Here is a 27,364-nt window from a genome sequence, read left to right as displayed (position 1 = left end):
GACGATTTCTGAGCGGATGTATGAAAACAGGGAAATTTTCGCAGAAAAGTGGTCGAAAACTGAATTGTACGATAACCGTCCGGACGAAAACCAGGGTTCCACTGTATATAGCTACTGTTTTAGTTTTGTGCCTGTCCAAGATTTCAGTAGATAAAATGTGAGCATCAGTACCCAGTTTATTCTTGATGGAAGGATTAGAGGAAGAGAGATCAGCAAGAACACATGATTTAGTGCCAAGAAATTCAATTTGAGTTTGTCTTTTAACTTACAAAAGTGGAATCTTACTAATATATTTGTATCTATACTATCTCACCTCAGTTTTAAAATTAGTATTTAAAATTAAAAGTACGTAATTGTGTTATGCATCTAATTTTGCATTTGAATCTTTATTATACACTTTTAATAAATTTTTGGTAACAGCTTTACCTGGAATGAAATCTTGACAAGATTATTGCTTTGTGGAGATCTGTTATTATTTCTAGACTTGTTTGATCTAGAATTTATGTACACTTTATATCTAGCTGATCATAAATATGGTACACGTGCAAATGTATCACAGATTACCCTTAGCAGAGCCAGGTTAAGTTTTGTAGGCCCCTGGGCTACAGGTACTGTGAGGCCCCTAGTGATATTTTCAAAAGGAAAATAATAATCACAACAGTTAACAGTTCATCATATACATGATGTAGTAACATTACGTCAGTATCTGTGAACACTTTTCACTTAATCTCTTGGGGCTCTCCAGCTGGTGGAGGCCCCTGGGCTGCAGCCCCTGAAACCCATGCTTTAATCCCCAGTATTGTACAAAGGGTTACTTTGTACAATACTGGGGAAAGTGAAGATAAATTTGCAGTGCATTGATGTACAGTTGAAAATAGACATCGTTCTATATTGTGTGGCTATAAATGATTGAAATAAATTACTTCAGAGAATGATCCGTAGGGTAATTAGAGACTAATGCTGCTTAAACCTCTTGACTGTCGAAACCCCAAATCCTGAGGTGTCTCCTGGTGTCGAAAAATTAAAAAAAAAAAAAAAATTCTTATGAAATGATAGGGAATCTTTTCCCAATGGTAATGACACCAAAAGAACGAAATTTGATGGAAAACTTACGGAATTATGCTCTCATGAAGTTAGCGACCTTGGCAATATTTACGAATTGGCGATTTTGCCCACTTTGAGCCCTCTTTTGGCTAATTCCATTGTTCCAGTCGACCAAACTCATAGCTATTTCTTTAGAACTCCATTTGTTCTATCAATTGAGTACAATAAACTGCCCATTTACCGACTTCAACTACCCAATAATGTGGTCAGAAATTTGCAATTTGGCCGATTTCACGCAAATTAAAAAATATTCCAGTTTCAAAATTGGATCCAGAATGAACAATGCAGACATTCCTGGCTTTAAAATAACATTTTCTTTGTTCATCAGTCACATCTCCATGCCCCTCTTGATATTACTCTTGCTTTCTATTTTGAATTTTTATTCAAACAAAAAATAGAAGATTTACTGTTATGCAGACTACTGCAATATTGTACTAATTGTATAAATAATGTCAACCCATTCATGACTGCATATTAGAATGGCTAGTTGGATATTTATTGGACAATGACATCATTTGTTTACTTTTGAACATCGGCAAAAATCAAACATTTCCTCTACTTTGAGCTCCATTTCAAGGTTCTTTTCATAGAAAAACCAATCAAAATCACCTCTATTTCTATAATATGTTTTCCATTCTATCAAAAGAGACCAAGAAAATTAGAATACAACCATAAATACTGTAAGAAAATACACCTCAAAGTTGGCGTTTTAATAAAAAAAAAAACGGTCCGAGTTTTTTTTTCTCTTTATGCACTGCGTGCTGCAGGATTTTTTTTATATGATGCACACTGACCACACAGATCCATTCTCTCATATGTGGGCCTACCAGCTTTCTCCTGCTTGATTTGAAGCCGCTAGAATTTTTGAGTACATGTATATATATACGTCAAACAATGTGGCTCGTAAGACATATATATACGACCAAAACGGTCAAAAGGTTAAGGAATAAGTTTGCTAAGTGACCAGTTGTACACTGCTTAATGACCTCCTGTAGCAGCTCTCTTTATGAACTTAAAAAAACACATTAACAAAGTAAGACATTGATTGATTAGTTTTATTCAAAAATAAAAACCCACCCAGTGGCAGTCCTAGGCATTAGGTGTAGTTGGCTGCTCAAGGTACCAACTGTAGCAAGGGGTGACAAAGCCTGCTTGGCTTTCTTTTTCTCAAACAGGCTCCAGTTCTTCTACTTTAGGGTAAAATACCTATTATTAAGCTACAGTGTGTATAGTTTAATTTATTTGTTACTGTTTTTATTTAGTACCTGTTTTATTTTGTTTGCATTATATTGTGTAATCTTCATTGAGCATTCTTTTACTATTTATACAAATTTTTTGTAGTTTTTGTTCTTTTACTAAGCTTAGAACAATAAATGAAAGAGGTACCTTATATTTTAAAGATTGTGTGTTCATTGTGATTTATTACAGTATGTGCTATGTACTAGGGAGGAGGGAAGTGTATTGTTGATAGAGGAAAAAAGGGCACCTTTGCCTTATCTCACCTAGACTACCAAAAATGACAGGACTGCCAGTGAGCCCACCATTCACTATTTATTGACTATGTTTTGATGGGTCTGGGGATCATTGCTCAATGGCCTTGTCTTAGAGCAAGTCTCTTGACTGTTGATGACTTGGTCACTTAAGCTATTCATGCTCAGTGCATGCCACGTATTCCAATGCATTCCACAGTCTGGCTGATTGACAGTAGCTTTCAGGAACATGTTGGTTTCCTCATAGAAAGATGGGTAGGTATCCTGCAACACTTGAGTGCTGTCTCTCTCAGTGGGACAGTTCTGATGCAAGCAGGAAGAGTAAGGAGGGGCTTCGTGCTGGTGTACTGTTCATGTACCTCAGCCCCGTTACCCTCGTACAGATTTTATGTGAATGCAGTTATTTAATTGTGTTAACTCTGTTCATGTTTTCTCCCACTAATTGGTGGGGAGGTTATTACAGATTTTTTCCAAGTAATCTTTAAATACAGTAAACCCTTAACCCTTAAACGGCCCAAACAGATCGACGTTCAAATTCATAGTGCTACAAAAGTAGATCTACTTTTTTTTACATATTTTCAAATATAACAAAAAAAAAATGTAGGTAAAAGTTTTTTTTACACGTTTTCAAAGGAAAAACAAAAAAGAAGATCTACATTTTTTTACATACTTTCAGATGTTGAAAAAACGTATATATACGTTTGGACCATTTAAGGGTTAATATAACTGTAAAAACAGTTTACAGATATACATGTATTGCAGTGAACATTGAAAATAAAGGAATTAAAAGGACAATTTTCCTCAGTGGATTTTGTCCTTTAATTAAGAAGTCCATTACATCAAGACCCATTGTATTGAGGTTTACTGTAATCTGTACATAGAAATGTGGATTCCATAATAGATACACCATATAGTAATGTATTTTAATATTTTAACAAAATTAGGTGCTAGTGAAAGATGGTTAAAGATTCAAATGTGGGTTTGTTAGCAATTTAATATCCTTTAACAGGGAAATGTTATAATTATTTTCTTACCTTTGAAAATTGCAGTAAGTATGGGCTGTAAGTGCAAAAGTTGTAGAACACCACAAGTTAAGAGATATAAACATTCACTTAGTTTTATCTATGGTAGTTTTTCTTCTCAAAGTTCTACTTGAGACCAAGTTGTCATAGTAATTCCCTTACTGTTGGAGCTTGTAACCTTCAGGCCCATTTAAACACAGCCCAGCTGACTGGGTTGTAATTAAACTTTCTACCTGTATTCAAGCAATATTTTTTTTAAATTTATCATTAGATGGTTAAAAATAATTATAAGTCCTTTTGTTAGACTGACTGTAATCAGGATGTTTGGCCTGAAGGCATCAGAATTTTGCATGTTTACTTGAGGATTAAAAAATTCTAGTTTTTGCATTCAAGGTTTTATTTGGAACAGTATAGATTTTAGTAGATTAGATATGAATCAGTAAAGTTTATAAAAACTACATATTTTAAGCTAGGTAATCATTTACACTTAAAAATGTAATTTTAATGTTTTTAAATTTGAAGCAATGTGCCTCATATTATAAAATGTTCTTTGTTGTTAACCCTTTGAGGGTTTCGGACGTACTAGTACGGCTTACGACCCAGGGTTTTTGACGTACTAGTACGCCTAAATTCTAGCGCCCTCAAATCTAGTGGGAGAAAGCTGGTAGGCCTTCATATGAAAGAATGGGTCTATGTGGTCAGTGTGCACAGTCTAAAAAAAATCCTGCAGCACACAGTGCATAATGAGAAAAAAAAACTTGGACCATTTTTTTGGAATAAAACAGCGACTTTGCACTGTATTTTCGTATGGTATTTATTGTTGTATTCTAGTTTTCTTGGTCTCATTTTATAGAATGGAGGACATATTACAGAAATTGAGATGATTTTGACCGGTTTTACAATGAAAGGTACCTTGAAATTGAGCTCAAAGTAGCAGAAATGTTCGATTTTCACCAAATTTCAAAAGTAAACAAATTGTGCCAAGCGTGCAATACACGTCAACTGGCGAGTCTAATATTCTTTCACAAGTGCACCAATAATATTTATACCATTTTTTACACTAATGCAGTAGTCTGCATAACAGTAAATCTTATATTTTTTGTGAGAATAAAAATTCAAAGTGGAAAGCAAAAGAATATAAGAGGGGCCTTGAGACATGACTAATGACCAGAGGAAATGTCATTTTAGTGCCAGGGATGTCTTTCTTGTTTATTCTGGACCCTATTCAGAAATTGGCATCTTTTGAAATTTGTGTGAAATTGGCAAAATTGCTAAATTCTGACCACTGTACTGGATAGTTGAATTTCATAAATGGGTGTTTTCTTGCACCCATTCGATAGAAAAAATGGAGTTCTAGCAAAATATTCATGTTTTTTGTCGACTAGTACAGTGAAATTGGCCGAAAATGGGGCTCAAAGTGGGCAAAATTGCCGATGCGTAAACATCGCCGAAACCGCTAACTTTGCGAGAGCATAATTCCGTAAGTTTTCCATCAAATTTCAAACTTGGTGTCCTTATGATCGGGAAAAGATTCTCTATCTTTTCATAAGAGAAAATAATTTTTTTTTTTTAAATTTGGCCGACCCTGAGAACGAGTTTCGGAGAGGGCCTGTCGACCCTCAAAGGGTTAATTAACAACATCAAGGTTGATACTGTCATGTACATAATTCTTGTGCAAGACATTTAAAATGTTTTATGTGAAAGCATTGTAGTTGCTATATAGTTTTGATAATTTAGTTCATGTGATATTTTTTAATCTTTGGTCAATAAATGTTTATAGTGTGCCAAAGTCCTCTTTTTTCTCCAAAGAATTGGAACATTATCAGTTCTTACAGATGAGGGTATACCACTAGGTTTCTTAAAGACCAAAAAAGATTATCATAAATCCCAGTCAACCTTAGTCCTGACATTACTTGTAGCCAGTGTACAGTAGTTTGTTATACCCTTCACTTGTTGATCTGTCCAAGGGGGAGTCTACTAAACACCACAAACGTACAAACGCCCCATGCAGCGGACTTACTTCAATGGATCAAGACACTACCGGACACAGACAAACTGTAACATGGTAAACTACTTGAAAATAAAATGGTTCAAGTTAGTGCAGTATACAATAATATTTCTTACTTTTTGTGGTAGATTGATGTCATGCAATATGCTGTGACTTCAAGCAGTGACTTGTTAATTTTTATTCTGAGTCAGAGGAACTGTAAGGCTCTATTAATAACACTGCAGGTGGTATGGGAGATGTAGATGGTTGAGACCTATTTATAGATGATTTGGGAGACTTAGTGAGGAACAGATTTAAATTTAAGAATGTATCCAGTTTCAGTTGTTTACCATGTTGATGATGCTTCCTTAATCCTTTCACTCTCCAGACTCCCAAAATTAATATTGCTATCAGGGTCTAGTTTAAAAAAAAAATTCCTCTGAAATGGCAGATAATCTTTTTCTGAAGGCCTTGATACTAAAAGTATGAGATTCGTGGAAGATTTATGAAATTACACAGGGGTAAAGTTATCAGTCTGGGTACAATTTGTGCATGATTTTGCCTAGTTTGAGTTCTATTTTAAGACAGTTCCATTTCTCCATTCGACCAGATTCTTAGCTATTTCTCAAGTATCCCTTCAGTTATTTTGATTGAGCACAAGAGAAATCGCTCATTCAGCCATTAAAACTAACCTATAAATTTCACAGAAATTGGTAATGGCAAATTTTGAACAATAAAAAAATACCAATTTGAAAATAGTCCAAAATAAACACTGTAGACATGTGTGGTACTAAAATAACACTTCCTCTCTTCATTAATCACATCCCCAGGCCTCTCCTCTATTATGCTTGGCTTCCATTTTGAATTCATAATTATACAAAAATAGAAGATTTACCTTATTTCTTGGATTCTAAAATATGATCAGGAATGATTGTTCCTGGTTTATGACATCCAGGGCCGGATTACCGCATAGGCAAACGAGGCATTTGCCTAGGGCCCCGCGCATTTGGGGGCTCCGCGGTCCAAGGGGTTCAGGGGCTCATCCAAGACTGCGCACATGGTGCAAGTGCAAAGGGGTCCCTACCTAAAAAGTTCAAGTATTTGGAGAGTAAAATTGATTTTTAAAAATTAATCAAAACAAAAACAAATAATGAAATAAAATAAAATAAAAATAAATAAACCTAACCATAGATGGCAACACTCAACATGCCTTTGTTTACATCAGAACAGCTGTGTTTTCCCGCTAATGGGTGAGTATGGGAGATTCCTCTCCAATTTTCTGTTATCTAGACTTGTACTGTGACAAATTAACTGAAGTGTTGTTGATAGACATTGATCTGTATGGATAAATGTTTGTTTTCGCCTCTAAATGTTAAGGGAGGTACCTGATAGGGTTACTTGACCAGTAAAGACGCGCGGACCAGTAAAGACGCATTTTTGGTAAAAATACTATAAAGAAAAACCTAAAAACGCAAACTGACTTCTGTTTGTAGATTTTAAAAGCACTTTGTCCTGTCTTTAAGTCTTTATCATTTCAATAACAGATCTCAATTGATTGATGTTCTACATCACTTCCGTCGCAAATGCTTAGTTTTCAAGTTGCGACGGAAGTGATGTAAAACATCAATTAATTTACTACATATTTCCCCAGAAACACATAAGCCACATCAGAAAATCGTTTGTTGTGTGAAACTGAAAATTGTCCCTGCATTCTTTAATTCTCATGTCCTTATCTATGGTGGTAGGCCATATATCATGCAAAACATAATGATTAGTTTAGTTATGAAAATGGTAATATAAATACCATTGTGCATTGTTCTTGGACTCAGTATGATTTCTGTTTAAGTAAATTGGAGATCAAGGAGGATGAATTAGTAAAATATTCGTAGCCCAAATCACTAACCTAATCTATGGTAAAAGTTCTGTATATGACTCCTTTTTGGTAACGTTTTGAATTTTTAGATGCGCAGCCAGAGGAAAGGGGGCTACAAGGGCCATATCCCCCAATTGACAGAAAAAAAATTAATAATAATTGATAATGAAAAATTTGTATTGCATGATTACAGACAGTGATACATCCTCATTATGGCATCTCGGGAACGTGATGTTGGACGTTCTTATGCGAGTGGGTCACAGAAAAGAAAGAAGAAAATTCAAGAAGAAGAACAGAAAAAGAAAGATGTAGGAAGCTGCAGAAAGATCACAGACATGCTCACGAAAACAGTTTCTGATGTTACCAGTACAGTTGAATCTGCAGATACGTCAGATCACACGGGAAGCCCTCCCTCCATTATTTCTCAGCCAGCATCTACTTCTTTTGTGTCTCCTCTTAATGTCTCAACGGACATTTCATCCACAGGATTTGTCTTAAAAGATCCTGCCTCATGGCCAAATGTAATCCCAGATTCTCTATGTAATGCTTTCATTGCAGAAAACTTCAGTCAAACTCTGAACATTGACTTTAGGAAATCAGCAAGGATTTATGATGATGGAAGTCGTCGTTGTTTAAAGTCATCTATGTTTTATAGGAAGCTTGCAAATTCAGAAACTGTGAAAAGATCATGGATGGTATACTCTGAAAGCTCAGGAAAAGTGTACTGTTCAGCATGCAAGCTATTTTCTACCAAAGAAAATACATTCACACAGGGGTTCAATGACTGGAAAAATTCTAAGCGTTTCGAGGAACATGAAAACAGCACCACTCACAGGAGCTGCATTTTAGCCAGTGTATTTCGTGCACAGAAAAAAGGCTTATTGGATTCTCATTTGGAAAATCAAACTGAAAAAGAGCGCACTTTTTGGAGAAAAGTTCTAGAAAGAGTTGTTGCTGTTGTAAAATTCTTAGCTCTAAGAGGACTTGCTTTCCGTGGAGAAAATGAGGTTTTTGGTTCGGAAAACAATGGCAATTTCCTAGGGATCATAGAACTGTTAGCACAATTCGATCCATTCTTAGCAAATCATGTGTCACGCCTTGGGAATGCAGGAAGAGGCACTGTATCTTACATGTCATCTACTATATGCAATGAATTTATTGAACTGATGACTAAGAAGGTCCTCAATAACATCATAGCAGCTGTGAAAACTGCAAAATACTTTGCAATAAGTGTAGATTCAACACCAGATATTTCACATACAGATTGACATTCATTGTTCACTTTGTCGACTCCAGTGGTAAGCCTGTAGAGCGCTTTATGTAATTCATTCCTCTTTTAGGCCATGATGGAGAAACAATGATGAATGTAGTACTGGATACTCTGCTTGAACATGATCTCTCTATTATGGATTGCCGTGGCCAGAGCTACGACAATGCAAGTAACATGTCGGGTAAATATAATGGATTTCAAGCCCGTATCAAGCAAATCAACCCACTTGCTGAATATGTGCTCTGCTCAGCACATTCTCTTAATCTTGTTGGGTCATGTGCTGCGGAGTGTTGTGTCACTGCAGTTTCATTTTTTGGACTTTTACAAGCACTCTTTAATTTTTTCTCTGCTTCAACGCATCGGTGGAGTATACTCAAGTCAACCATTCATGGAGATGTCATCAAATCATTATCAACAACAAGGTTGTCAGCACAGCACGATGCAACACATGCTTTGAAAGACAGCTTTGCTGAAATACGTTCTGCTTTGATCCAAATAGCAGAGGATGAAGACCAGACAGCAACTACAAGAAGTGAAGCAGCCAACTTAGCATCAAAATTGGAAGATTTTGAATTGGCCTTACTCTGTGTGCTTTGGGACTGTATACTGGAACGGTTAAATGCCACGAACAAGACACTTCAGAAAATTGAAATTGAAATGGCTACTTGTACTAACCTCTATGCAGGCTTAGTGGAATTTGTAAGCTCACTTCGCAATGATGAAGCTTTTGAAATGTTTGAAGAGAAAGCTAAACTGCTGGTGAAAGACTACAGTTACCGGGCTGATCATCAGCGGTCATGGAAGAGGAAACGCAATTTTGAAGAGCCAGACAATGAAATTGTGTTGCTACCAAGGCAGAAATGTAAGACAGCTACATGCTTCATCATTCTGGATTCACTGATTACAGAATTGGTGAAAAGAAAAGAAATCTACCAGAATCTCAATGACAAGTTTGGATTTCTGTTCAAAATTACTACTATGCCAAATGCAGAATTGAGAGAAGCTGCATTAAAGTTGCAACAACACCTTTCAGCAGATGTTCAGGACACATTTGTTGAAGAAATAGTTAATTTTTCTGGGTATATGAATCAGATTAAAGCTCCACCTGAAAAATGTGCGCCCTCAGCTGCTTTGAAACATTTAAGAAATGCAGGTATCTCAGAAACCTTCCCTAATGTTGACATAGTGTATCGCCTTTACCTAACACTTCCAGCTACTAACTGTGAAGGAGAACGTTCATTTTCTGTTTTGAAAAGAGTGAAGAACCAGCTCCGTTCAACAATGAGCCAAGACAAATTGTGTAACCTAGCCTTGTTGACCATTGAGTCTGATCTAACAAGAAATATTGATTTTCAGAATATAATTGATGATTTTGTCAATATGAAATCCAGAAAAAAGTTTATTTAAGAAGTGCCTGTGAATATAAACAATTCTTTACTTTCTTGAGTTTATATGATTTGATAGTCTTATGCATGATGCAATGATAACAATAATGGTTAGTGATTTATAAAGGGAATAAGTGCTGTAGTGGTTATGCTGAATATAATAGGTACATGATGTCACTACTTTAATAGCCTAATCTAGTAATACTATGCTGTCTTGAGTTTATTCCCTTTAAAATGCATGATTTAACAAGATAGTTATAATGGCTGTTGGTAAATGGTTTTGGTTGTCTTGATGTACTTTCCCTATTAAATTTAATCTAAATAGCCAGAATGTATTTAATTAGACCTTAAACAGGCTCACACCGACCCTCCCCACCCCCAAGCTGGAAGGGGTCGCTTCGCTTACCCGTAACTCAAAGGGGCCCCGCCAATCTGAATAGCCTAGGGCCCGGAGACTTCTTAATCCGGCCCTGATGACATCCCAATAATTGAATCTGACCTATAAAAAACCCATAAAACAGACAGGGGGAGGGGAGGAGGGGACCCTTACCCATCCTCATGAAAATCTGCAAAAATCTAATTTTCACCATTTTGAGCCCAAAATCATCCCTATTTTAGTAGTATGTCTTCAGTTCTTTTAAACAATACCAAGAAACAGCCAATAAAATTAAAACCCATCCTTGAAAGCACCAAGCCACTATTTTAAACCAAATCCATGGTCATAGTTTTGCTTTTCCCATCATATCTAGGCCAAAATTTACCACTCACAACTTATCTGAGTAATCTGAGCTTGTGGTGTAGAACTACGTGAGGGACCCTGTTCTCAATGGTGTGGACATATAGAATAAGTCTGTGCTTCTTATTTGTCTGAGAAGTCAGTGTACATGACAAAGATCATTTGCGTCTCATACTGCTGACAAGTTTTGGTAACCTCAGAGGCTGCCAACAGAAATAGTCTGGCTGATGAGGCAAGCATTAGACAAGCCTGGCCTGAGGCTAAGCTGTGGGAGAAAATATGAAAGGAAATAAATGCAGGGGACCCTTCTTTTTCGTAAGCATCGGAAGTCGTAATTTTCGAAAATCGTAACGCTTTTTTTTGTCAAAATATTGACTCGTGAATTGTCGTTCATCCCAGACGCCCCACACTCCATTCACAGCCAGTGTGCCATTGTTTATCAGCGAGTGAGGACGATCCCACGTGTATAAGATAAATTTCGTAATATTTCATTTGTTTTAGTGCTTGCAACTGCTAAATAAGCCACCATGGCTCCAAAGAAAGCTCCTAATGCCAGGCCTTTGGTAAAGAAGGTGAGAAACATGATAGAATTCAAGAAAGAACTCATAGCAAAGTACAAAAGTGGAGGAGGAAGAGAGAGGGGAGAATGTACTTTCTTCAGTGATTCTACGATATGTTCGATACTAAAGCAGCATGAGTTGATAAAGGCTATAGTGCCAGCCAGCGATAGAGTGTAGCATTAACAGTGTAGTAAGTAAGTTAAGCGATTATTTAATAGAAAAAGGACGGCACAAACCTAACTCCTCCAGTGTTCTTGGAGTTATATTGGGCTACTGAGAACACCACCGCCTCCACCACCACTGTGTACGGCTTATGCTCTCAGTGGCTCTTATACACCCAACAACAAAACACAACACCACTAGTGACATACGTAATGACATTTTTTATTCATGCTAGAGTATACAGTGGACCCCTGCATAACGATTACCTCCGAATGCGACCAATTGTGTAAGTGTATTTATGTAAGTGCGTTTGTACCTGTATGTTTGGGGGTCTGAAATGGACTAATCTACTTCACAATATTCCTTATGGGAATAAATTCGGTCAGTACTGGAACCTGAACATACTTATGGAGTGAAAAAATATCGTTAACCGGGGGTCCACTGTATGTCTTGTGTCTATGTTATTAATATTGTTTATTATGTCATATTAGATGAATTGTGATAGATGAATAAGCCGTAGAGTCGATATTAGTGTCATATTGAAGGATTATCTTGTCCTGCCTCCAAACACACTTTCCTGCCGCCGCCACAATTCTTGACATACGTAATGACATATTTTATTCATACACCAACAAGAATCTTCAATAAAGGTAAGTGTGATGTTATTGTTTTATTCTTCATGTGTCATTGTTTTCTGTGTATGTAAATCTATATTTCATGTAAAAAAAATATATTTTTTTGTTAATACTTTTGGTCTGAAACAGATTAATTGGATTTACATTATTTCTTATGGGGAAAATGGTTTCTCAAATCATCACTTTTGCCATTAGTCACAATCTCTGGAACAGATTAATTACGAAAAATGAGGGTCTACTGTACAACATAGTGGTGGGAGGTTAAAGGTATCAGATTATAGGTTTAATATCTAAAGGTATATAGACCTGGAGAGGCAAAAAGCAAATTTACAATGTATGTTAAGCCAAAATTGAATACAGCATGTACTGGTGGTGCGCAGACCTTGAAAGGCGAGATAGAAATAGTTGCGCAAAGTAGTAAGTCGCTAACAGAAGACAAACAAGGAATGTTTTGGATGATGAGAGATGGGTGTGAATGACTAACATATATCTGAAGGAGCACAGCTCCCTTAGATAAATTGTGAGCCATAAATTTTGGCCTAATTATGAGGGCATGGATCTATGGTGAGAGTATACAGCATAAAAAAAAAATCCTGCCCTGTTTGTGCATGATGGGAAAAGCAAAATTCTGGCCTTGTGTTTGGTTTAAAATATGATTTTTAGGTGTTTTCTAGGATGCTTTTTATGGTTTTATTGGCTATTTCTGGGTAGAACTTGATAAAATGGAAGATATACAGTGGACCCCCGGTTAACGATATTTTTTCACTCCAGAAGTATGTTCAGGTGCCAGTACTGACCGAATTTGTTCCCATAAGGAATATTGTGAAGTAGATTAGTCCATTTCAGACCCCCAAACATACACGTACAAATGCACTTACATAATTACACTTACATAATTGGTCGCATTCGGAGGTGATCGTTATGCGGGGGTCCACTGTACTGCTGAAATAGAGATGATTTTGGTTGGTTTCAGGACTGGAAGTAGCCTGAAATTGGGGTTAAAGTAGCATAAGTCTATTTTTCCTAATACAGTGGACCCCCGCATAACGATCACCTCCGAATGCGACCAATTATGTAAGTGTATTTATGTAAGTGCGTTTGTACTTGTATGTTTGGGGGTCTGAAATGGACTAATCTACTTCACAATATTCCTTATGGGAACAAATTCGGTCAGTACTGGCACCTGAACATACTTCTGGAGTGAAAAAATATCGTTAACCGGGGGTCCACTGTACATGTATTTCTGTGAACGGGTAAGGCCCTCTTACACCCTCCAGTTTGTTTTATGGGTTTGTAATAGGTCTGATTCAATTATCGGACACCGTAAACTCTGACCAATCATTCCTAGTTATACAGTGGACCCCTGGTTTGTGATATTAATCCGTTCCTGAGAGCTCATCGTAAACGAAAATTATCGAAAAGCGAATCAATTTTCCCCATAAGAAATAATGGAAATCAAATTAATCCGTGCAAAACACCCAAAAGTATGAAAAAAAAAATTTTACCACATGAAATATTAAGTTTAATGCACACAAACTGAAGAAGACATGCACAGTTTGTAGTACTCTACTAACAATAGAATACATGACACTTACCTTTAATGAAGATCTGGTGATGATTGATGGGATGGGAGGATGGGAGAGTGTCGAACTTATTGTTTAGAAGGGGAATCCCCTTCCATTAGGACTTGAGGTAGCAAGTCCTTTTCCGGGATTACTTCTCTTCTTCTTTTAATGCCACTAGGACCAGCTTGAGAGTCACTGGACCTCTTTCGCACAACAAATCTGTCCGTAGAGCTCTGTACCTCCCGTTCCTTTACGATTTGTCTAAAATGGGCCACAACATCGTCATTGTAATAGTCACCAGCACGGCTTGCAATAGCTGTGTTAGGGTGATTTTCATCCATAAAGGTTTGCAGTTCAACCCACTTTGCACACATTTCCTTAATTTTTGAAGTAGGCACAATGGATTCCACAACTGGCATAGGCTTCTCAGGGTTAGCCCCAAACCCTTCAAAATCTTTCTTAATTTCCATACTAATTCTCACCCTTTTTACCACAGGGTTGGCACTAGAAGCTTTCTTGGGGCCCATGGTGACTTATTTTGCAGAAACAAGCACCAAAAACACTGATAATATGGAATGTACCGAATGTATCCTTAGATGCGAGCACACTGGCAGGCTTGTAAACACTGGGCCACACGTGGACACGTCTTGGATGAATTGCGTGTGGAGGTTTTTTTTAATGAGAACCGAGGCAAAATTTTTGCGTTAAAATGTATCGAATACCAGATTTATCGGATACCGATGCCATCGCAAACCGGGGTCCACTATATTTTATTAGCTGAGAAATAGGATAATTTTTTTACTTTTTTCTGAGATGAATTCAAAAAGGAAAGCAAATGTATTATATCAGAGGCCTGGGTATGTGATTAATGAACAGAGTGCCTTAAATGTCTACAATGTTTATTTTTTACTCTATTTTTAAACTGGAATTTTTTAAATTTTGTGTAAAATTTGCCTAATTACCAACTTCTTAGCATTTTATAGGGTAGTTCTGATGGTTGAATGGGTGGTTACTTGTGCTCAGTTGACGAAACGAAAGATGTAATAGTAAAATAGGTAAGACTTTGGTCAAACGGTGCTTTAGAATTGACTTGAAATAGTACTCAGTGGACAAAATTGCCAAATGTGTAAATTGCACCCAGACTGCTAACTTTGTGACTGTGTAATGCCATAAGTTTTGTATCAGATTTTGTACTTTTGGTGGCATTACCTTCAGGTTTTTTTTTTTTAATGTGGATATTGAAAGTAATATTAATTTTGTGGGTCTGGACAGTGAATGGGTTAGGAGTTATGTGCTCATTTCTTTTAAATAATTTTTTAAGGAGTATTTCACGGATTGAAACAAAATTTTATAGTATAACATCCAAAAACAATCAAAGCCTTCTGTAAAATGTAACATTTTCAACAGAATTGATTGTTGAGTTTTCTAGCTGTATACAAAACATGTCTCTTAAAATATAAGCTAGTCTCACTAACAAGTGTACAGTGGACCCCCGCATAACGATTACCTCCGAATGCGACCAATTATGTAAGTGTATTTATGTAAGTGCGTTTGTACGTGTATGTTTGGGGGTCTGAAATGGACTAATCTACTTCACAATATTTCTTATGGGAACAAATTCGGTCAGTACTGGCACCTGAACATACTTCTGGAGTGAAAAAATATCGTTAACCGGGGGTCCACTGTATTTTAAAAACTGCAAAAAAAATTTGGGCAGTAAAGTTTAAAACTGTTCAGTATCAGATCAGCAACCTGTATACCTAGTCTTAATAAACTTCATTGACATGATAGTTTTTAGAAAGTACACAGGAATGAGGATGGGCAGATTGCATTTACATGTATTTCAAAAACTACCAAACTTAATGAAGTTCTTAGGTGACATGTCATCTTTTAGATGATCTTTTCTCTTTCATTATGAAGCTTCATAATTTTGTGTTTCAGAATGGCTCAAGTTCCAATGCGCATGGCTCAGCCTAGCCTGGTGCCCCCCCACCAACAGCGACCTCCCATGATGGTCTCCATGACACAGCCACCACCTGTATCCATGCAAGGTCAGTATTTCTTGCATGTACACTTACAAGTAACCCATTTAGATGTCTTAAAAAAGCAAGAAAGCAGTAGGATTCACAAAGTACATGTACTATGATGATGTCATAAGGAGACCCTAAGTAATAAAAAAAATGTTGGGATTTGGAAATTTGCTCTGCAGTATGAAGCAAATTTAGTCTACTTTAGTTACTCCTTTGAAATTAGGATGTCTGTTTTTTCATTGTTTTAAATAGTAGTAGATTGTAATGTAAATTGTTCCATTGTAATACCAAATTTCATTGTTTTAAATAGTACTAAACTGTAATACAACATATTGCAAATTGTTTTAAATTGTTACATTGTAATAGTGTAATTTTTATTAACTAATTCAGTAGTGTTATAAGTCTCTTCTAGACTTATCATTACCTGATAGAATACTCACTTCTCCTGTACTCACTGTAACTCATCTAATAATTATATGAACTATGTATTATTGCCTTACTAATCTTAATTTAATCTTTAAGTTAGCCTAAAATGCTTGGCATACAAAGGGGCTTTTGGCATATACACCCAACTATTATATTCCTCTCTACAACCATGTAATTTGTCAAAATAAACAATCTTAATCATAGAGATAAATATATATTTCATTATAAATTTCATTCTTAATGAGTCAGTATATCAAAATGAAAATCATAGAGACCATACACATTTGTAACACAAATTTATGGAAAACAGAAAGTTATATTTCTCTAAAATAATTGAGGTTGTACACCCAAGGGAGTACACCCAAGTTCTTGGCAACACACACACACACACACAGGCTCAAGGCAACATACCCTGGCTCATGGCGGCACACACAGGATCGCAGCAACACACCCTGCCTCATGGGAACATGCCCTGAATCACGGCACCACACCCTGTCTTATGGCAACAAATACTAGTAATGAGTGTTGTACTTTTTATAAAGAATACAGTACTCATTTTTTTTTTTTTTTTTAACAAGTCGGCCATCTCCCACCGAGGCAGGGTGACCCAAAAAGAAAGAAAATCCCCAAAAAGAAAATACTTTCATCATCATTTAACTCTTTCACCTCACTTACACATAATCACTGTTTTTGCAGAGGTGCTCAGAACACAACAGCTTAGAAGTATGTACGTATAAAGATACACAACATATCCTTCCAAACCGTCAATATCCCGAACCCCTCCTTTAGAGCGCAGGCATTGTACTTCCCATTTCCAGGACTCAAGTCCGGCTATATAAAAGTAACCGGTTTCCCTGAATCCCTTCATTAAATATTACCCTGCTCACACTCCAACAGATCGTCAGGTCCCAAATACCATTCGTCTCCATTCACTCCTATCGAACACGCTCACGCACACCTGCTGGAAGTCCAAGCCCCTCGCCCAGAAAACCTCCCTTCCTCCTTCCTTCCAACCTTTTCGAGGACGACCCCTACCCTGCCTTCCTTCCCCTACAGATTTAAATGCTCTCCATGTCATTCTACTTTGATCCATTCTCTCTAAATGACCAAACTACCTCAACAACCCCTCTTCAGCCCTCTGACTAATACTTTTATTAACTCCACACCTTTTCCTGATTTCCACACTCCGAATTTTCTGCATAATATTTACACCACACATTGCCCTTAGACAGGACATCTCCAACCGCCTCCTCGCTGCTGCATTCACAACCCAAGCTTCACACCCATATAAGAGTGTTGGTACTACTATACTTTCATACATTCCCTTCTTTGCCTCCATAGATAATGTTTTTTGTCGCCACATATACCTCAACGCACCACTCACTTTTTTTCCTTCATCAATTCTATGATTAACCTCATCCTTCATAAATCCATCTGCAGACACAACTGCCAAATATCTGAAAACATTCATTTCTTCCATACTCTTCCTCCCCAATTTGATATCCAATTTTTCTTTATCTAAATCATTTGATACCCTCATCACCTTACTCTTTTCTATGTTCACTTTCAACTTTCTACCTTTACACACACTCCAAAACTCGTCCACTAACCTTAGCAATTTTTCTTTAGAATCTCCCAAAAGCACAGTATCATCAGCAAAAAGCAACTGTGTCAATTCCCATTTTGTATTTGATTCCCCATAATTTAATCCCACCCCTCTCCCGAACACCCTAGCATTTACTTCTTTTACAACCCCATCTATAAATATATTAAACAACCATGGTGACATTACACATCCCTGTCTAAGATCTACTTTTACCGGGAAGTAGTCTCCCTCACTTCTGCACACCCTAACCTGAGCCTCACTATCCTCATAAAAACTCTTTGCAGCATTTAGTAGCTTACCACCTATTCCATATACTTGCAACATCTGCCGCATTGCTCTCCTATCCACTCTATCATATGCCTTTTCTAAATCCATAAATGCAATAAAAACTTCCCTACCTTTATCTAAATACTGTTCACATATATGCTGCAATGTAAACACTTGATATACACATCCCCTACCCACTCTAAAACCTCCTTTTTTTACAATCTCTTTTGTCCCCCTTCCCTTTATATAAAGGGACTATACATGCTCTCCGCCAATCTCTAGGTACCTTCCCCTCTTTCATACATTTATTAAACAAAAATACCAACCACTCCAACACTATATCCCCCCCTGCTTTTAACATTTCTGTCATGATCCCGTCAGTTCCAGCTGCTTTACCCCGTTTCATTCTATGTAATGCCTCACGTACCTCCACCACACTCACATCCTGTTCTTCTTCACTCCTAAAAGATGGTATACCTCCCTGTCCAGTGCATGAAATTACTGCCTCCCTTTCTTCGTCGACATTTAAAAGTTCTTCAAAATATTCTCGCCGTCTACCCAAAACCTCCATCTCCCAATCTACAAACTCCCCTACTGTGTTTTTAACTGACAAATCCATTTGTTCCCTAGGCTTTCTTAACTTGTTTAACTCCAAAATTTGTTCTTATTTTCATTAAAATTTCTTGACAGTGCCTCTCCCACTCTATCATCTGCTCTCCTTTTACACTCTCACCACTCTCTTCACCTTTCTTTTACTCTCCATATACTCTACTCTTCTTATAACACTTCTGCTTTGTAAAAACCTCTCATAAGCTAACTTTTTTTCTTTTATCACAACCTTTACTTCATCATTCCACCAATCACTCCTCTTTCCTCCTGCACCCACCCTCCTATAACCACAAACTTCTGCCCCACATTCTAATACTGCATTTTTAAAACTATTCCAACCCTCTTCAACCCCCCCCCCCCACTGCTCATACTTACACCAGTCCACCTTTCTGCCAATAGTCGCTTATATCTCACCCGAACTTCCTCCTCTCTTAGTTTATACACTCTCACCTCCCTCTTACTTGTTGTTGCCATTTTCCTCTTTTTTCCCATCTACCTCTTACTCTAACTGTAGCTACAACTAAATAATGATCCAATATGTCAGTTGCCCCTCTATAAACGTGTACATTCTAGAGCCTACCCATCAACCTTTTATCCACCAATACATAATTTAACAAGCTACTTTCATTACATGCTATATCATACCTTGTATATTTATTTATCCTCTTCATAAAATATGTATTACTTATTACTAAACCTCTTTCTACACATAGCTCAATTAAAGGCTCCCCATTTTCATATACCCCTGGCACCCCAAATTTACCTACTACTCCCTCCACAACATTTTTGCCCACTTTAGCATTGAAATTCCCAATCACCATTACTCTCACACTTGGTTCAAAACTCCCCACGCATTCACTCAACATTTCCCAAAATCTCTCTCTCTGTCTCTACACTTCTCTCTTCTCCAGGTGCATATACGCTTACTATAACCCACTTTTCACATCCAACCTTTATTTTACTCCACATAATCCTTGAATTAATACATTTATAGTCCCTCTTTTCCTGCCATAACTTATCCTTCAACATTATTGCTACTCCTTCTTTAGCTCTAACTCTATTTGAAACCCCTGACCTAATCCCATTTATTCCTCTCCACTGAAACTCTCCCACCCCCTTCAGCTTTGTTTCACTTAAAGACAGGACATCCAGTTTCTTCTCATTCATAACATCCACAATCATCTCTTTCTTATCATTTGCACAACATCCACGTACATTCAGACTTCCCACTTTGACAGTTTTCTTCTTCATATTCTTTTTAGTAATTATTACAGAAAAAGGGGTTACTAGCCCATTGTTCCCGGCATTTTAGTTGACTTTTACAACATGCATGGGTTACGGAGGAAAGATTCTTATTCCACTTCCCTATGGATATAAAAGGAAAAGTAATAAGACCAAGAACTATTAAGATAAAATCAAAGAAAACTCAGATGAGTGTGTATAAATAAACATGTACATGTATGTGTAGTGTGACCTAAGTGTAAGTAGAAGTAGCAAGACGTACCTGAAATCTTGCATGTTTATGAGACAGAAAAGACACCAGCAATCCTACCATCATGTAAAACAATTGCAATACAGTGGACCCCCGCATACCGTACGCATCGCATACCGTTCAATACCGCTCGCTTTTATCGCAAAAATTTTGCCTCGCATACCGCCCAAAAACCCGCTCACCGCTCTTCGTCCGAGACGCGTCCAATGTGCGCCCTTAGCCAGCCTCACATGTGCCGCCGGTGGCATTGTTTACCAGCCAGCCTCCGCGGTAACATCCAAGCATACAATCGGAACATTTCGTATTATTACAGTGTTTTTGGTGATTTATCTGGAAAATAAGTGACCATGGGCCCCAAGAAAGCTTCTAGTGCCAACCCTACAGCAATAAGGGTGAGAATTACTATAGAGATGAAGAAAGAGATCATTGATAAGTATGAAAGTGGAGTGCGTGTCTCCGAGCTGGCCAGGTTGTATAATAAACCCCAATCAACCATCGCTACTATTGGTGGTACAGCTGCTGCTGCTGCTGTAGTACCGTCTGCTGCTGCTGTAGCATCGTCTGCTGCTGCTGTAGCATTGTCTGCTGCTGCTGTAGCACTGTCAGCTGCTGCTGCTGTTGTACCACCGTCAGCTGCTGCTGCTGCTGCTGTAGTACCGTCTGCTGCTGCTTTAGTACCGTCTGCTGCTGCTGTAGCATCGTCTGCTGCTGCTGTATCACTGTCAGCTGCTGCTGCTGCTGCTGCTGTTGCACCGTTGTTGGTGTGGCTTATTGAGAATACCAAGAAACAATTAACCCCAGAGGATTTGCCACCCAGGATAACCCAAAAAAGTCAGTGTCATCGAAGACTGTCTAACTTATTTCCGTTGGGGTCCTTAATCTTGTCTCCCAGGATGCAACCCACACCAGTCGACTAACACCCAGGTGAACAGGGAAAAATGCCTGGAACTAGTGCTCATATTGGTGAATTTAAAGCCAGCAAAGGTTGGTTTGAGAGTTTTAAGAATCGTAGTGGCATACACAGTGTGATAAGGCCTGTTCTGGAAGAAAATGCCAAACAGGACCTACAGTACTCAGGAGGAAAAGGCACTCCCAGGACACAGTGTCTCATCAGTCATTGCTGCATCTTCAATAAAGGTAAGTGTCATTTATTCTTCATTTAGTAGAGTAGTACATGCACAATATATATTGTGCATGTACTACTCTACTATTGTGCATGTATCCTTCTCTTTGTGTGTAGGAAAATGTATATTTCATGTGGTAAAATTTTTTTTTTCATACTTTTGGGTGTCTTGCACGGATTAATTTGATTTCCATTATTTCTTATGGGGAAAATTCATTCGCATACCGATCATTTCGCATAACAATCAGCCCTCTTGCACGGATTAAAGTCGCTATGCGGGGGTCCACTGTACTTATACTATTTACAAAAAAAAATTAACCAGAGTTTATAGGAGCATATCACCATCTTTCCTATTTCTTCTCTTTATCATTTCTTTCATTACAAAATTCCCACAAGACTTTATTTTGTGTACCATGTCTCTCTGACAGATACCCACATACACTTAACCCTTTCAGGGTCCGTGCTGTAGATCTACGGCTTTACGCTGAGGGTCCAAACCGTAGATCGACGCCATGAGCTCAGCTCACTCTGATATGCTGTGAGCGGTAAATTTGGGCCTAGATATGAAAGAATACATCTATGTGGTATGTGTGCATCACATAAAACAAATCGTGCAGCACACAGTGCATAATGAGAGAAAAAAAAACTGAGACTGTAATTTTTTATTAAAACCGACTTTGCAGTGTTTTTTCTTATGTTTTTTATAGATGTATTTGCAATTTCTTGGTCTCATTTGATAGAATGGAAGATATATTACAGAAATAGAGATGATTTTGATTGGTTTTAGTACTGAAAATGGCTTGAAACTGAGCTCAAAATAGGCGAAATGTTAAATTTTTGCCAATGTTCAAGAGTAAACAAATGACCTCGCATGTCTAATACATGACAGCTGGTGGGTCTAATATATGTTCACAAATGTGGTGATATTATTTATACAATTATTACAATATTGCATAAAAGTAAATCTTCTATTTTTTGGTTTGAATAAAAATTCATTATGTGAATAACAAATCAAAGTGGAACTTATTTGTAAAGCCTGAAAACATAACTAATGAACAGAGGAAATGTTAGTTTAGTGCCAGGAATGCCTGTATTGTTTATTTTGGACCCTGTTTTGAAATTGGAATATTTTGAACGTTGCATTAAATTGGCCATATTACCAATTTCCGATCTCTTTATTTTGTAGTTGAAACAGTTGACTTGGCAATTTCTTGTGCTCACTTGATAGAATAGAAGTAATACTAATGAAATAGCTAAGAATTTGGTCGACTGGAATAATGTAATTGGCCTAAAATGGGAGTCAAAGTCGGCAAAATCGCTGATGCGTAAATATCGCTGACACATCAAAATTCCCTAGAGCATAATTTCATCAGTTTTCCATCAAATTTCGTAATTTTTGTGCTATTACCTTCAGAAAAAGATTCTCTACCATTTCATAAGAAAAAAATTACAAAATTATTTTTTGAAAATTCTTGGATGCTGATGCACACTTTGAAATTTGACTTTTTTTTTTTTTTTTGTTTCTAGTGACTGAATTATTAGTCTGATCTTTACTGCACCCATTTTTGTAAACATTTCTTGTAAATACTGCTCTGTTATTACTTTGATGCTCTTCTTGAATTTTGTTATGGATTTTGTTTGTAAATGTAGGCCACAACAAAGGTAAAGTTATTTACTTAACTGTTCTAGTCTAGAGGTGAAAAGAAAAACTAATATGGCAAGGGAGACCTGGTATATAAAAAAGTTAACTAGATTTTTAAATACTATATGAAATAGTAGTTTAATGTATGTAGCCCAGTTTGAAAGACAAGATAGGAACATTTTTTTGGTTTATACCCTGGCAGCATTCTTTATTACAATATGCACAAATGGCACATATCTAAGAAAATTTCCAAAACAGTGGGTATTGTTTCAAAAATGTTACTACAGTAGAGCCCCACTTACACGGCAGGTTAGGTTCCAGGCTACTGCCGGAAAGCAGACATTTATTTAGTAATTTGAGCATACATACAGAGGTACAAAAAAATACAGGTAAGAGCAGCATACCAAAGCCACTTATATGCATAGCATTACGGGCTGGCTTAAAATTAACTTAAGATTAACTAAGCAATGATGAAATCAGTGATAAGACATTATTGTAAACAGATAACTATAAAGCACAAATGAGTATTACAAAGACAGGTCATATGGTTGCATGCATTGCTGTACATTCAGTCGAATGGAGTATTTTGTTAGATTGGGTTTTAGGTTTAACATTTATGTGATATAATTGTGAGAAACATTTAAGATATACAATTTATAAGGTTCAGTTATTCAGTATTTATTTGGTTTTGGGTGAGTAAGTGATCTTTGAGAAGAGACTTGAATTTATAAACAGGTAGTGTTTCTTTTATATTTACAGGTAATGAATTCCAGATTTTAGGGCCTTTTATGCGCATTGAGTTTTTGCATAGCGTGAGATGGACACGAGGAACATCAAAGAGTGATCTGTGCCTTGTGTTATGGTCATGTGTTCTGTTGAGGTTGGCAAGGAGATGTTTGAGGGGAGGGTTAATATCAGAGTTAAGTGTTCTGTGTATGTAATAGGTGCAATAATAAGTATGGATGTTTTGTATGGTGAGTAGGTTGAGTGTTTTGAATATTGGTGGAGTGTGCTGCCTGTAGTGAGAATTTGTTATCATTCTAACTGCAGCCAGTTCCTGATCAGCCGGGCTATGGCTCGTACGTTGGTTTGCGTGCAGCCAGCAGCAACAGCCTGGTTGATCAGGCTCTGATCCACCAGGAGGCCTGGTCACAGACCGGGCCGCGGGGGCGTTGACCCCCGGAACTCTCTCCAGGTAAACTCCAGGTAGCCTTTTGTTGGGTAATTAGTGGTCTGAGATGGTTAATTGTTGTTGAGCCCCATGCACAAATTCCATAGGTGAGATAAAGGTAAATAAGAGAGTGATATAGGGCCAGGAGGGCTGACTGTGGAGTATAGTACCGTATCTTTGATAGTATGCCTACTGTCTTGGAAATTTTCTTAGAAATTTGTTGTATATGTGTATGAAATTTGAGTTTATTATCAAGGTGGATTCCTAAGAATTTTCCCTCTGTTAGCTTTGTGATAGGTGATCCGTTTATCATTATGTTAAGAGGGACATCTGTAGCTCTGTTACCAAACTGAATGAAGTAGGTTTTGTCAATATTTAGTGTAAGTTTGTTAGTCCTCATCCAGGTAGATATTTTCTGTAATTCGGTATTTACAGTATTGGCTAGCGTGACTGGGCTCGGGTGAGAGAAGACGTATGTAGTGTCATCTGCAAATAGTGTGGGTTTGAATAATTGCGAAGCATTTGGTAGGTCATTTATGTATAGGAGAAAGAGAAGAGGGCCAAGGACACTTCCCTGTGGGACACCAACTGTAATTGGTTGTGCGGAAGAGCCTGCCCCATTTGCGTACACATATTGGCTTCTGTTGCTGAGGTATGACTTGAGGTAGTTGAGGGAGTGCCCTCTTATACCATAGTGTGACAATTTTACGTGGAGCAAGTCATGGTCAACTGTATCAAAAGCTTTACGTAAGTCAATGAAGATCCCCAGTGGGACTTCTTTTTTCTCTATTGCAGTGTATATATGTTCTAGCATATGTATAATAGCATCATTAGTATTTTTATTAGGCCTGAATCCAAATTGGCAGGGGTTGAGTATGTTTTGGGAGATGAGGTAGGAGTAGATTCGTTTATGAATTAATTTTTCGAAGATTTTTGAGAGAGGGTGTAAATTGGATATTGGCCTATAGTTATTCAACTCTGTTTGGTCTCCTCCTTTATGGATCGGGGTGACCCTTGCTATTTTGAGAACTGTAGGGAAGGTGGAGGATTCAATGGATTTGTTAAAGAGTGTTGCAATGATTGGTGATAGCACTTGTGACACTTTTTTGTATATAAAGGGTGGTAAGGTATTTAAATCTCCTGCCTTGTTTTTTAGTGCGTTGATAATACGGGAGACTTCATATGGGTTAGTCGGAGCTAGGAACAGTGTGTTCGGGTAGTTGCCAGTGAGGTAGTCATTTGGTGGGGTATCTGAGCTTGGGATTTTATTGGCAAGGTTTTGTCCTATAGTGGAGAAGAAATCATTGAGTCTGTTTGCTGTTTCTGTTGGTGGGAGTTGGGGTTCATCTGATTTTGCTAATTTTATTTTGCTATTTTGTGATATCTTTTTTGTTCCCAGAATTTCTGATAGGGTTTTCCAGGTCTTTTTTATATCACCTTGTAAGTTGGATAATCTGTTCTCATAATACAATTTTTTTGCCCTTCTTATCAGGCTGGTTAGGATTGATGAGTAACGTTTTGTTTGGTCTCTGGTTATGTGACCCATTCTGTACTGTTTTTCATATCGGTGTTTTGTATTTATGGATTTGAGAATGCTGGGTGTTAGCCAGGGACTGTTCAGTCTCTTAGCTGTCATCTGTTTAGTTTTTTTAGGGCAGTGCTTGTTATAGAGGTATTGGGTCTTTTTTTAGAAAATTATTAAATTATTTTTTATTTTTTTTTATTATCCCACTGGCCGATTCCCACCAAGGCAGGGTGGCCCGAAAAAGAAAAACTTTCACCATCATTCACTCCATCACTGTCTTGCCAGAAGGGTGCTTTACACTACAGTTTTTAAACTGCAACATTTACACCCCTCCTTCAGAGTGCAGGCACTGTACTTCCCATCTCCAGGACTCAAGTCCGGCCTGCCGGTTTCCCTGAACCCCTTCATAAATGTTACTTTGCTCACACTCCAACAGCACGACAAGTATTAAAAAACCATTTGTCTCCATTCACTCCTATCAAACACGCTCACGCATGCCTGCTGGAAGTCCAAGCCCCTCGCACACAAAACCTCCTTTACCCCCTCCCTCCAACCTTTCCTAGGCCGACCCCTACCCCGCCTTCCTTCCACTACAGACTGATACACTCTTGAAGTCATTCTGTTTCGCTCCATTCTCTCTACATGTCCGAACCACCTCAACAACCCTTCCTCAGCCCTCTGGACAACAGTTTTGGTAATCCCGCACCTCCTCCTAACTTCCAAACTACGAATTCTCTGCATTATATTCACACCACACATTGCCCTCAGACATGACATCTCCACTGCCTCCAGCCTTCTCCTCGCTGCAACATTCATCACCCATGCTTCACACCCATATAAGAGCGTTGGTAAAACTATACTCTCATACATTCCCCTCTTTGCCTCCAAGGACAAAGTTCTTTGTCTCCACAGACTCCTAAGTGCACCACTCACCCTTTTCCCCTCATCAATTCTATGATTCACCTCATCTTTCATAGACCCATCCGCTGACACGTCCACTCCCAAATATCTGAATACATTCACCACCTCCATACTCTCTCCCTCCAATCTGATATCCAGTCTTTCATCACCTAGTCTTTTTGTTATCCTCATAACCTTACTCTTTCCTGTATTCACCTTTAATTTTCTTCTTTTGCACACCCTACCAAATTCATCCACCAATCTCTGCAACTTCTCTTCAGAATCTCCCAAGAGCACAGTGTCATCAGCAAAGAGCAACTGTGACAACTCCCACTTTGTGTGTGATTCTTTATCTTTTAACTCCACGCCTCTTGCCAAGACCCTCGCATTCACTTCTCTTACAACCCCATCTATAAATATATTAAACAACCACGGTGACATCACACATCCTTGTCTAAGGCCTACTTTTACTGGGAAATAATTTCCCTCTTTCGTACTCTAACTTGAGCCTCACTATCCTCGTAAAAACTCTTCACTGCTTTCAGTAACCTACCTCCTACACCATACACCTGCAACATCTGCCACATTGCCCCCCTATCCACCCTGTCATACGCCTTTTCCAAATCCATAAATGCCACAAAGACCTCTTTAGCCTTATCTAAATACTGTTCACTTATATGTTTCACTGTAAACACCTGGTCCACACACCCCCTATCTTTCCTAAAGCCTCCTTGTTCATCTGCTATCCTATTCTCCGTCTTACTCTTAATTCTTACAATAATAA

The 27,364-nt window shown here is 37.8% G+C and overlaps 1 protein-coding gene across 3 annotated transcripts in view; it reads left to right on the top strand.

Moving 5' to 3' along the window:
- stau (double-stranded RNA-binding protein Staufen) overlaps window positions 1-27,364 on the top strand; it is a 326,000-nt gene that overhangs the window by 12,933 nt on the left and 285,703 nt on the right. For all 3 annotated transcript variants that reach the window (XM_070095188.1, XM_070095180.1, XM_070095173.1), the window contains exon 2: window positions 15,731-15,840. In XM_070095188.1, the coding sequence (XP_069951289.1) occupies window positions 15,732-15,840 (109 nt within the window). In that variant the 5' untranslated portion in view covers window position 15,731. The remainder of the gene's footprint in view (window positions 1-15,730; window positions 15,841-27,364) is intronic.

The sequence above is a fragment of the Cherax quadricarinatus genome, chromosome 4, assembly GCF_038502225.1.
Source record: "Cherax quadricarinatus isolate ZL_2023a chromosome 4, ASM3850222v1, whole genome shotgun sequence".
NCBI lineage: Eukaryota > Metazoa > Arthropoda > Malacostraca > Decapoda > Parastacidae > Cherax > Cherax quadricarinatus.
The sequence above is the reverse complement of the archived record's forward strand: the minus strand, read 5'-3'. Positions and strand labels throughout refer to the sequence as shown.